Source organism: Sinocyclocheilus rhinocerous, unplaced genomic scaffold (genome assembly GCF_001515625.1).
Source record: "Sinocyclocheilus rhinocerous isolate Xijiao unplaced genomic scaffold, SAMN03320098_v1.1 scaffold147, whole genome shotgun sequence".
Classification (NCBI taxonomy): Eukaryota; Metazoa; Chordata; class Actinopteri; order Cypriniformes; family Cyprinidae; genus Sinocyclocheilus; species Sinocyclocheilus rhinocerous.
The window spans coordinates 1,270,317-1,282,900 of NW_015651498.1; the positions used below are offsets into that span (position 1 = coordinate 1,270,317).

The 12,584-nt window shown below is 35.1% G+C and overlaps 1 protein-coding gene across 1 annotated transcript in view; it reads right to left on the bottom strand.

The window, feature by feature from the left end:
* LOC107712954 (echinoderm microtubule-associated protein-like 6) overlaps window positions 1–12,584 on the bottom strand; it is a 66,600-nt gene that overhangs the window by 22,646 nt on the left and 31,370 nt on the right. Inside the window, 12 exon segments of the mRNA XM_016518354.1 lie at window positions 485–687; window positions 1,055–1,155; window positions 1,431–1,524; window positions 2,224–2,329; window positions 2,526–2,712; window positions 3,986–4,086; window positions 4,276–4,382; window positions 7,350–7,517; window positions 8,269–8,478; window positions 9,716–9,972; window positions 10,052–10,189; window positions 12,170–12,371. Of these exon segments, the coding sequence (XP_016373840.1) occupies window positions 485–687; window positions 1,055–1,155; window positions 1,431–1,524; window positions 2,224–2,329; window positions 2,526–2,712; window positions 3,986–4,086; window positions 4,276–4,382; window positions 7,350–7,517; window positions 8,269–8,478; window positions 9,716–9,972; window positions 10,052–10,189; window positions 12,170–12,371 (1,874 nt within the window).

Genomic DNA, 12,584 nt, shown 5'->3' on the forward strand with positions numbered 1-12,584 from the left:
GGTTGAACTGGATCATTGAAGGTCAGAAGCAAAGACATTGGTTAATAGAATGGGATTAAATACATAAAGGATATTTGTGTTGTTTAACATTTAATTATTGCAGGTTTGCGTCATATTCTGAGTTGCATTATTTTTATTCATTTTGAGGAATACTGAATCAGTTTTTTTATTTTGTGAGTAAGATTAATTAATGCATATTCATATTTATTTTAGAACTAAAGTAACATCTTCTGATTTCTCTCAACATGGGGACAGGAGAGCTGTCAATTAATACATTGAAAAAAAAAAGTAACTTGCGTTACTTGTTTGAAAAAGTAACTCAGATATTCTCTTGTAAATTAAAAAGTAATGCGTTACTTTACTAGTTACTTGAAATACGTAATCATATTACTTGTTACGTAATATGATTACGTAACTCACGTTACTTGTAATGCGTTACCCCCAACACTGATCCCTAGTATATAACTGTGGCAAACGCAATCACCTTGTCCAGAGAGCACATGGCAAACACAGGCCCGTCGTGAGCTTTGATGCTCTTCATGAGCGTCGTGTCTTTCCAGATGTACACGTCACCCGTCGTCGCCCCAGAAAACACCAGGTCCTCCGAGCGTCCGTAGCAGGCGGACATCATGGTCTCATGCTTGCCGAGATTTCCGAAAATGCCTCTTTTAAATGTTAAACCTCCTCCTGTATTGAAATATAAACACTGAGCAAATGCTTTTAATTTATCCAGAGGAGAAAGCATCGGATGCATTAGTAATTCAGTTACTGGAGCATCTGCTCACATTTAAAAGCTCTTGCTCACATTTAATTGGTAAAATATGGAGCGCTGATGGAAAAGTTGACAAAACAGTCATATCAGCTTATGACGGCTCAATATGATGTGGCAGATTCTCCTCACAGTCATGTTCTCGTGAGAGAGACGGGCGAGAGCTTATGCTTCAAATATTTCAGTAAAAAGACCGTCTGCACATGTAACAAACATCCTAAGTTAAAAAGCAAGTGTTACTGCTGCGATTTAGGATGCATTCACATATGAATCTTCTGTCTCTACCTGTATGCAGCCAGAACTTGATGTGTTTCATTCCCACCGTCAGCAGTTTGTCCATGCGGAACGGGTTTCCTTTCACCACAAAGATCTTATCTTTATGTCCTCTATGGTAAAGAGAGAGACAGATGTCTTTCGTGAGCAATTCAGCTCGCTGTACACTAGTGCTGGGCGGTATACCGGTTCATACCGAATACCGGTGTTTATTTTTGTTATGATATGAATTTTTAAAATTCAGCAGTTTGTCCATGCGGAACGGGTTTCCTTTCACCACAAAGATCTTATCTTTATGTCCTCTATGGTAAAGAGAGAGACAGACGTCATTTGAGAGCGATTCAGCTCGCTCTACATACTCTTAACCATTTAAAAGGTTTGGTTTTACCTGGATTTGGCCAGTTTTTCGCCTTTTTTCCAGTCCCAGATGACTAAGGAGTGGTCTTCATCGATTCCCACAGACACTAAACTCTTGCCATCCGCTGGATTTGAGAAAGTGAAATAAGAGAATATGACACAGCAATGTTTTAAAATATGTTTAAGCGATTGTACATTGGATAAAAATAAGATTCTGGAAACATTAATGGAAATGCATTTGGTTACTTTGCTTAAAAACAAGGCAATTTTGTCAGAATACTCAATGCTTCAATCCAATTATTAAAACATGAGTAAGCTCTGAAATAAGTTTATGGGGAAAAAAATTTAACATTAATTTTAACTAAAATCTCAACTTTCTCAGCTGATTTCCTTGTAAAATGCAGTGTTATTTCAATATCATTGAGATACTGTTATAGTTTTTATTAATATTTTAAATGTTTTTATTTTTCTATTTTCATTTGTTACAATTTTATATTTATAAATATAATACAAATGTATATTTATAAATATGTCTATATAGTTTTTATTCATTTCTATTTAAGTTTTAGTTTTACTTATTTTAGAGCATCAAGTTAAACTAAATAAAAATTAGAAATGTTTCCATGACAATTAATTACAACAAAATAGTTTTTTATATTTTATCGTATTTCTATATTGCTTGAAACCAGGGAATTTTGTCAGAATATTCAATGCAATGCAATGAAAAAAGGAAGTTAATGGGAAAATGACAATTTAACAATAATTTTAACCAAATCTCAAGTTTCTCAGCTGGTTTATATGTAAAATGAATGTCAGGGTCTGACCTGTGAACTCCAGAGCACAAACCCCGCGCTGATGTTGACCCTTCAGCAGAGATAAACACTTGAGTGTCTGGGTGTCCCACACATGGATGGCCGGATCTCGACCCACCTGACATACACACAAACATATGCATACTCTGCATTTATTTTATTATCATGCCTTGCAGAGACGGCTCAAATCTGACTGTTCGGCATATCTGATAGAAATCTGTTGAGGAAAAAAATCAATTAAATGTGATCCGATCCGGTTTGAAGTATGATTCGTGGACAACAGTTTCAGCCGTGTTGTTTTGTAAATCTCTCACCTGTCCGGTGGCCACATAATCTTTGAGCGGATGCACAGTGAGGCTCAGGATATCGTCGTCATGACCGATGTAAAAGCGCTGCGTGTGCTGCTGTCTGTTATACACCACAGCCACAGCCGCCACATGATACACCACCTCACCGGCCTGAGTGTAGAACAGATTATTCCTGCAGTCGCAGCCCCTGTACCTGAGATAAACAGAATTTAAAAAAAGTCAAATATTTATACCTCTCTAAAAGTTAGCACATTACACAAATAATGAAATATGTTTAACTTTGTACATTTTTGTTAACATTTATCTAATTTGACATTTTAATGGAATCATTCTGTAAATATAGACGGTTTTCGGTATTTGCAAACAGTGATGACTTTTTTTCTGGTGGCAGAAAATGACAGTTTTAAAGTAGCAGTCTGTGGAAGCCATGGAATAAAAGGGTAAAAAAGATAATTTTGAGTTTATATTTCAAAATTCGGACCTATTTCTCGCAATTCCGAGATTATATCTCACAATTCTGATAAGAAAAATCAACTCGTCATTCTCTCTTGACAAACTGACAAACTCACAATTGTTGAGTTAAATCAATTTATAAAGACCAAACTAGGAGATATAAACTTGCATTTGTGAGAAAAAAAGTCAGAATTGTGAGATAAAATAGGAAAATGTTATAGGTTTAAATAGTTATACATTTACAATTAATGGAGTTAATGGATTCATTCTGTAAATATAAAATCATTTAAAAATCATATATATATATATGATTTTTAAATGATTATTTAATGAATAATAATAATAATAATATAATAAATAACAACAGCCATCATAAAAGTTGCTACGCAATTCAGTCATAACTACAAAGGCAGCGCTCATTTATATAAAATATAACGTCATGAGACTTCGCTCTTAGCCAAAACTATTTGCTCTGAACAAATAATAGATTAATCAGACCAAAGTCTGCCCGTGAGAATTACCCAAAACGAATTATATCTCATGTTTAACCACTATAGAGACATCAGAGCCAGTGGCTAATTCCAGAAGATCTGGCCGAGGTGAGGCTGCTCTCGGCGGGTTCATGAGCGCTGAACGCCCGCTGACGCCCTGGAGCTCACGTCTCCCAAAACATAGCAGCAAATTTTCAAATAGACGTTATCTTTATGAACAAACCGCATATTTGAAGTCTAAACAAGTACATTCTTGCCTAAAAACTCTTAAAACTACACTCCGTGACACAAAAACAGTATTATTTATTAAATTATAGTGGATTTGGGCGTCTGCCATGACACTCGCTGTGAGAAATACTGCAAGCGGAGTGATACAAACGGTTGGAGTGCTGTTATTACTAGAATATCACACTCCTCTCAGCCAATCAGAATCAAGAACCAGAAAGAACTGTTGTAAAATTCTAAATATTCAGGGTCACAGACATTGAGACACACTGTGTTCATTTCAAACGCATAATTTACCCGTGGACAAACTGCAGGCGCAGCCCCTCGTCTGGCGCTTTCTGCCTCTTCAGAGATCCAGCCAGTTTCTTCTTGAGCTGAGGAAGATCTTCCTTATACACCTGAGGGGTGTTTGGGAGAAGAGTTACAGGGCAAAATCCACTCGCAACACATTCAGAGATTCAGAAAAAGCATAAAGGGCAACAGCAACTAGCCAATCAGCCGTGAAATTAATGAGAGGAACAGGATGAGAGCAGCCGAGCACGTCTGTCACATAAAACCCTCTCAGTTTGGGAACTTGGGTCTCTTGCCTGACGCTCGTAGTTGATCTGGGCTTCCTGTTCGATGTCTGAGTCCAGCTCGGGAACGTCGGAGAGGTCAGAGTCAGATTCGCCACTGTTAGAGTCAGCGTAGCTATCTGTGAACGGGAAAACATTATCAGACTTTCTGCTTTCACTATAGTCCAAACTTTCAAATGTAAAAATAATACGTAATATTAAAACCTCTATTCTCATTTCTATTCAGTACAGGGGTTCCAAAACTTTTTTTGTCAGCCAAACTCTTTGGATAGAAAATATTCACTTAAAGTGCCTTTGAGATTTTAACTTAATATTTCAATAATTTAATAACGCATTTGCATTTTCACAGTTCTCTGATGTTGTCACAACATGCAAGTAAACAGATAAAATATTTAATCATTTTTAGTAAGTGTTTAATTTTGATTATTTTTTATTTTTAAATTATTTATATATAGGGCTGCATATAAATAGGACTTTTATTATTATTTTATATTTATATCAATTATTGTATATTAATATTAATATTTACATTAATTATATATTAATATATATTTATTGTGTTATTTATTTTATATTATTATTATTATTATTTTGTTTTAACTAATTATAAAATGCCTATATAAACATTATTTGTAATTACATATATTTATGATGTATTATATGATTTTATATTTACAGAATGAATCAATTAATTATAAATAATCCCTTAAAAAATGTACATTGTATATTATATTATGCATTCATATTATCTATATCAATTATATATTATATTACAATTTTTTTACTATAGGAGTTATAGTTTTACTATATATATATATATATATATATATATATATATATAAATAAATAAAAAATATATTTACAGAATGAATCCATTATTTATCAATTCTAGATATTAAAATTATAATATATATTATGTAATTCATTTTAATTTAAGTTACAAAACTACTGTCTTAAATTCTCCATTTTCAAATGTTAAGATCTTTTATTCATGATTTTATTCATGATCTGTATAAATGGTGACTTTTAAAATTTAGCCCAACCGTAAAGTGACATTAGTTTTCATGACTTCTCCATTAATTATTACTGAATTTCCAACACCCTTTTTCCCCCCGCCAGAGTCACTTTGGAGAAGATCAATTTTTCAGATCTGAAAATCAGAATTTAAAATTCCCTGACATTTCCATATGCTTCATGATTGTGAAAACCCAGTAATTTCAGTAATGCATAAATACGGACTGATTCCGAACAGGTTTTCATGTCCCACAATAAACTGGAATAAGTATTTTATCATCCGACTTAACTAAAAATGTCACTCTTCACCCTTCTGAAAAAGGTTTTTCTTGGCAGCCTGTAGAATAATCTTTCTCCAGCAGCATTGCATGTGAATCGAGCCACTCTGAACACGTGTAAATGAACCAGTGGTGGACAGTAACGAAGTAGCTTTACTTCGTTACTGTACTTCAGTACATTTTTCAAGTATCTGTACTTTACTGGAGTAGTTTTATTTTGAGTAACTTTTACTTCACTACATTCCAAAGCATAAGATCGTACTTTTTACTTCACTACATTTCATAAAACTTATCGTTACTCCTTATAATATATCACGTGCTCCGAGACGCAGAGGTGTCTGATTCTTTTCAATGAACCCATTAAATCGGTTCGCAAATCGCACAAAACGATTCATTCACGAACAGTGTTGGGAGTAACGCATTACAAAAGTAATAATATTACAGTAGTATATTACTTTTTGCTGTAACGCAGTAATATAACGCATTACTAATCAAATTTGGGTAATATTATTACTCGTTACAATCTCAGTAACGCAAGTTACAACAACATATTTTAACTCAAAATTAAGTGGTGAATTTACCAACACCGCAAAACAGCACCAGAGAAAAAAATCCCGCGGGTAAAATAGTTTGTCTATTTCCTGATGCTGGAATTAAATGGTTGAGATGACTGCAGAGACGGATTCTACATTTGTGAGATGGACACACTCCTGTTATTTTCAGTTCATCGGAGAAAAGCATAAGAATGCATAGTCAGGTGCAATATGTGCAACACCAAACTCTCAACATGGAGAAATAGCACGAGTAAAACCTGGAAACACCTAGACTGGTGCCACTAACACTAAGCTATCGGAGAGAGAGCTGCGGGGTCGGAGAAGAGAAAAAGACGGCGGACGAGCGCAGACAAGCAACAAAAATTAAGTTTAACTAAAAATAAAATCTGTTTTTATTAAATCATAGTGTATATATAAAATGAATGAATATGCGAAATATTTGACTTAAATAGCCTAATTAACAGATTAACAAAACGAAAGGAAAAGACTGAGAGATAGGCTATGTTGCTGAGTTTGGTTCATATGCTATTTGTGTGGCGCGGCGCTCTACGAAAGTCCAGGGAAAGGAAACCGAGATGACAGAAATAAAGTAAACACATTGCAGTTTCAAATGATCTGTATGACCAAAAATAACAGAGTATTTTTTTGTTGTTTGTTTCCGCTGTTCGATCGCGCCGGCGCCTCACGCAAGCTAGATAGATTACATCTGAGGGAAAAAGAAAGGATGTGATGTTCAGAACATGGTAACTACAGTAATTATCAAAGTGGGAAGTGATGCCCTCTGGGGGCATTTGGCCAGGGGTGTTTTTACAAGGTAAGGTTTGAGTAGAAAAAAATCATGAAAATCTAATTATATTTTCTTTATTATATTCATTATTTCCTTATTGGTTATTTTGGGAAAATCCCACGTATTTTGAACAGTAGGATTATAAAAAAATATATGCTAATATAAAATTAAATGATAAAAGTAGCCTATATAAAACTGCAAAATAAACATTCATCTATCGGTACTTTTTACTTAAGTACTTTTGTACTTTCACTCGAGTAAAATTGAAAACTGAGTACTTTTACTGGAGTAATATTTTATTATACGGATCTGTACTTTTACTCAAGTACTTGATTTGTGTACTTCGTCCACCACTGAAATGAACACAGTGAACATGAACACATCTTCCCTCGATGTACTTATTTAATTAAATTGATTTGATGATAGAAACCCTGGATCGGTGGATTGAATCACCTTGCAGCAGCGGCTCCAGAACTCCATTCATGACTCCCTCCGGCAGAAACCTCCACTGTAAGACAGAGTGATCGGCTCCACCCGTGCTCAGAACCCACTGCAGGTCATGTGACCAGCGCACATTGGTCACATGGGCAGAGTGGCCGATGTATTTCTTGAATTTGGCAGCTGAAAGAATCACATTTGTTAGCGCACACTGGTTTGTTCAGCACTGATCACACAGAAACAGATGACACAAAACCAAGCTGACCTTTTTTAAGACAAGGGAATCGGAAGAGTTTGACGAGGCCGAAGTCGTCGCCCGTCACCAGCACTGCACTGCTGTAGTTTGCGTCCACAGAATTGATGTCATTGACGTTGGAATATTTAGGCCAGATTCCGTTGACCTCCGGTCCGAGAACGCAGGTCCACGTCATCCAGTGGATTCCTTTGGCTTCCTCCTTCGGCATGAATTTACCGGCTAATAACACACAACAACAGTTAGGTAAATTATTAGCATGACATGATTCATAAAATAAGGCTGACCCTAAAGTAAAGTATGTCATTTATTTGCTGATTACTGGACAAGGATTTTCAAAAAGGAGAGATCTTTGGTGTGGATTTTCTTTTTGTATGTCATATACAGCAGGGGTCTCCAACCTTTTTTACACCACGGACCGATTACGTTTGGAAAATATTCCCGCGGACCGGCTGGGTGGGGGGAAGGGGTTTGGGGACAGGTATATAGCCTTAGCCTAATATATATATATATATATATATATATACACTGCAGGTCATGTGACCAGCGCACATTGGTCACATGGGCAGAGTGGCCGATGTATTTCTTGAATTTGGCAGCTGAAAGAATCACATTTGTTAGCGCACACTGGTTTGTTCAGCACTGATCACACAGAAACAGATGACACAAAACCAAGCTGACCTTTTTTAAGACAAGGGAATCGGAAGAGTTTGACGAGGCCGAAGTCGTCGCCCGTCACCAGCACTGCACTGCTGTAGTTTGCATCCACAGAATTGATGTCATTGACGTTGGAATATTTAGGCCAGATTCCGTTGACCTCCGGTCCGAGAACGCAGGTCCACGTCATCCAGTGGATTCCTTTGGCTTCCTCCTTCGGCATGAATTTACCGGCTAATAACACACAACAACAGTTAGGTAAATTATTAGCATGACATGATTCATAAAATAAGGCTGACCCTAAAGTAAAGTATGTCATTTATTTGCTGATTACTGGACAAGGATTTTCAAAAAGGAGAGATCTTTGGTGTGGATTTTCTTTTTGTATGTCATATACAGCAGGGGTCTCCAACCTTTTTTACACCACGGACCGATTACGTTTACAGTGGTTAACAGTGGGGGGTTTACAGTGGTGTGAAAAAGTGTTGGCCCCCTTCCTGATTTCTTATCTTTTGAAATTTTAATTAATAGTTTTATTAATTTTCATGACATTCCCCAAATTAATACTTAATGCATAAATATTTATTCTGAAATTTAGAAAAATGTATACTGACTTTTGAAATTCAAAAGAATCGTAAAGTGTCATTAATTTTCAGGACATTCTCATGAATTATTAATGAATTCATAGACCTTTTTTCCACAGGCACTCACTTTTAAGAAAGGTTTTTGATTACATTTCCAGGTCTGGAAATCACAATTTTAAAATTACCTGACATTTCCATCTTTTTCATGACTGTGAAAACCCTAGTAATTAAAAAAATGCACACATATTTGCATAAATATGTAAAACTTAAACAAAAATTACAATAACTTTTGAAATTTAATTGAATTATTAATGATTTTCCAAGATGTTTTTCACAAGCACCCACTTTTGAGAAGGCTTTTGATGGAAATCACAATTTAAAAATAATTTTTCATGACTGTGAAAACCCTAGTAATTAAAAATTGCATAAATACTGATTGTTTCCAAACAGGTTTTTGTGTCCCATAATTAACTGGAATTGAATATTTCATCCAACTTCACTAAAAAAGTTTTTTTATGGCTTTTCCAGGTCTGAAACTGTTTTTCATGACTGTGAAAACCCTAGTAATTAAAAAAAAAAAAAAAAGCATATTTGAATAAATATTTAAAAACTTTAAGAATGTATACTGACTCGTGAAATTTAAATAAAATGTAAAATGTTAATAATTTTAATTACAAGTCTTCATGAAAAAAATGCATAAATATTGACTGTTGCCAAACAGGTTTTCGTGTCCCATAATTAACTGGAATTTAGCATTTTATCATCCAACTTCATTAATAATTGCACAATTTTATGAAAGAAAATACAGCTTGAAATTTAAAAGAATCAGAAAGTATCCTCAATTTTCACAACTTTCTCATGAATTATAAATGAATAATTATTCTTACTTGGCATCCTGTAGAAGAATCGCTCTCCAGCTCCATCGTTGGTCTGCAGGAAGCGGCTGTCCACGGACCAGTCCAGGTGTGTTATGAAGCAGGTGGACTTGTTGCACTCTCCCACTTTTTTATAGCGTTGGGCCACAGCGTAGGTGTCCACAAACCCGTCGTTGGAGCCCACGGCCAAGTAAGAGCCATCGGGTGAGAACTTGAGCTCGTGAATGACCTCCTTCCTGTCCTTGATGTGGACCACCTCCGTCATGTCCCTTAGAAAACCAGACAAACTCTCAGTTTGTGAATAATGAAGCTGAAATGATGAAGTGTAGGGCATCCAAATTCCATTACCTGACACGAAGAACAGTGAAGGAGCCGTCCTTCATGCCGAGAGCCAGCTGGGAACCGTCGTTGTTGAAGGAAACGCTGCGTACGGCCTCTTCCATGTTACAGCGAGCGATCAGCGTGTGTTCGGACAAACTCCACAGTCTGAACATGCATGTTTAATGAAACGGAAAATGTGTCCATATTGTACATTTATGCTAGGGCCGGGCGATATGGGCTAAAAATATTACAACAATATTTTTTCCCATATTATATGTGACCCTGGACCACAAAACCAGTCTTAAGAGTAAATTTTTTCCAAATTGAGATTTATATATCATCTGAAAGCTGAATAAATAAGCTTTCCATTGATGTATGGTTTGTTAGTATAGGACAATATTTGGCCGAGATACAACTATTTGAAAATCTGGAATCTGAGGGTGCAAAAAAATCTAAATATTGAGAAAATCGCCTTTAAAGTTGTCCAAATGAAGTTCTTAGCAATGCATATTACTAATCAAAAATTAAGTTTTAATATATTTACAGTAGGAAATTTACAAAATATCTTCATGGAACATGATCTTTACTGAATATCCTAATGATTTTTGGCATAAAAGAAAAATCTATAATTTTGACCCATACAATGTATTTTTGGCTATTGCTACAAATATACCCCAGCGACTTAAGACTGCTTTTGTGCTCCAGGGTCACATATGACATTGATATTTATCTTTTATATTAATTTACCATTATTGGGGAAGGAAATGCTTTCCAAATGTTTGTTAGATCTTGAGAATAAATGTAAACTTAACTTGTTCACAATTCTCCACAGAGTAGTTACCTTTTAATTTAGGGCCCCATAAATCCATTTGATTTTTTCCCCCAAAATTCTGAGTTTTCCATTTTATTTATTTTTTAAGATGCTATGTTTTTTTAATTTAATGCAAATTCATAATTAAAAATGGTGTCTAATGAAATGAATTAATAAAACTTTAACAATTTAATAAATCTTTTCAAATGCAAAAATGAAAATATAAATCATTTATAACAACACACTGAATAATTTTTTTTTTGTCAAATAAGATGCTGCGCAACAGAACTGTATACATTAAACATGGATGAAAATATATATTGGTTGTTCCTGAAAAATAAAATTATTATTATTATTATTATTTTAGTATACAGTAGTAATTTATTTCTGTCATAATTTCTCCAAGTTAAACCAAACTTTTATTTTAATGGTTTGTTGTGCAGATCTTTCAGTTTTAGTTTTAGTTTCAGTGTGTATTTGATGGCAGTTTTTCTCGAATGAACGGTAATCAAATTAAAATATAAGGTTACACTTTATTTTAAGATGTCCTTGTTACAGTGTAATTAAACATTTAAGTACTGTGTAATTTTAATTAACTACATGTACTTACTATATGGTTAGGGTTAGGATTAGGGTTTGGCTTAGGGTTACTTACATGTAATTATGCATAATTAATTGTTATTATATTAGTAAGTACATGTAACGTGTAACAAGGACACCTTAAAATAAAGTGTTACCAATTATAACAATAAATGTATTGTTATTGTTAAAACACTGCATTTTTATTTTTTGTCAAACAAGATGATGCACACCAGAACTGTATAAATTAAAACATGGATGAAAAAATATCTTGGTTGTATGATATTTTTCAAAAATGAAAAAAAAAAAAAGTATTACTTTAAGAATAACATTTTAGCACAGAATAGTACTATAGTTCTGCCAATTTATTTAAGTTAAACCAAACTTTTATTTTGGCGGTCTGTGGTGAAGATCTTTGAGTTTCAGTGAGTATTTGACAGTAGTTTTTCTAAAAATCAGTTATTTAAAATAAAGCATTGTATTTATATTTTTTCTCAAATAAGATGCTGCACAATAGAAATCATGTGTTCATGTCTCATATATTGAGACGCAGATGCTGAAAACACTGCGAGCATCATGTGTGTTTGAGTTTGAAATGTCTAGAGACATTAAATCGCAGTCGTTTATCGCCCAGCCCTAGTTTTTTTGAAAAACCAAAACCTCATCTCATTTCCACCCGTCTTGCTACATTTATAATGTCTACTGTGTGAACTGATGTGGCATGAACTGAAATCCAATAGAAGGGGAGGACTAACCGTACGGATCGATCGTCGCTGCCGGTGACGGCCAGCGGTTGTTTGGGATGCAGGTCGAGGGCCCAGAGCTCCCCCTCTGAATGTCCCTGCATGATCAGCATCGGTTTATCTCGGTCTCTCACCATCACCTCGAAGATCTCGCTGTCTTGAGTTCCTGCCAGGATCCTGTCAGCCCTCCAGCACACGCTGCGGATGGACAGACCTGGAGAGAAAGAGTGATTCAGATCGACAAGAAAGTAAGAGGATCCAAGCAGTAGGCCTGTCGCAATAATCAATATATTGACTTATCGCGCAATATATGTACATGACCTCAATCATTTTTGGTGACGCAATATATAAAAAAAATTACTGTCACTGTGTTTTGTACATCCCACTTGCGCCTGTGTCTTTTGCAGCTTCTCGTGCATAACGTGGT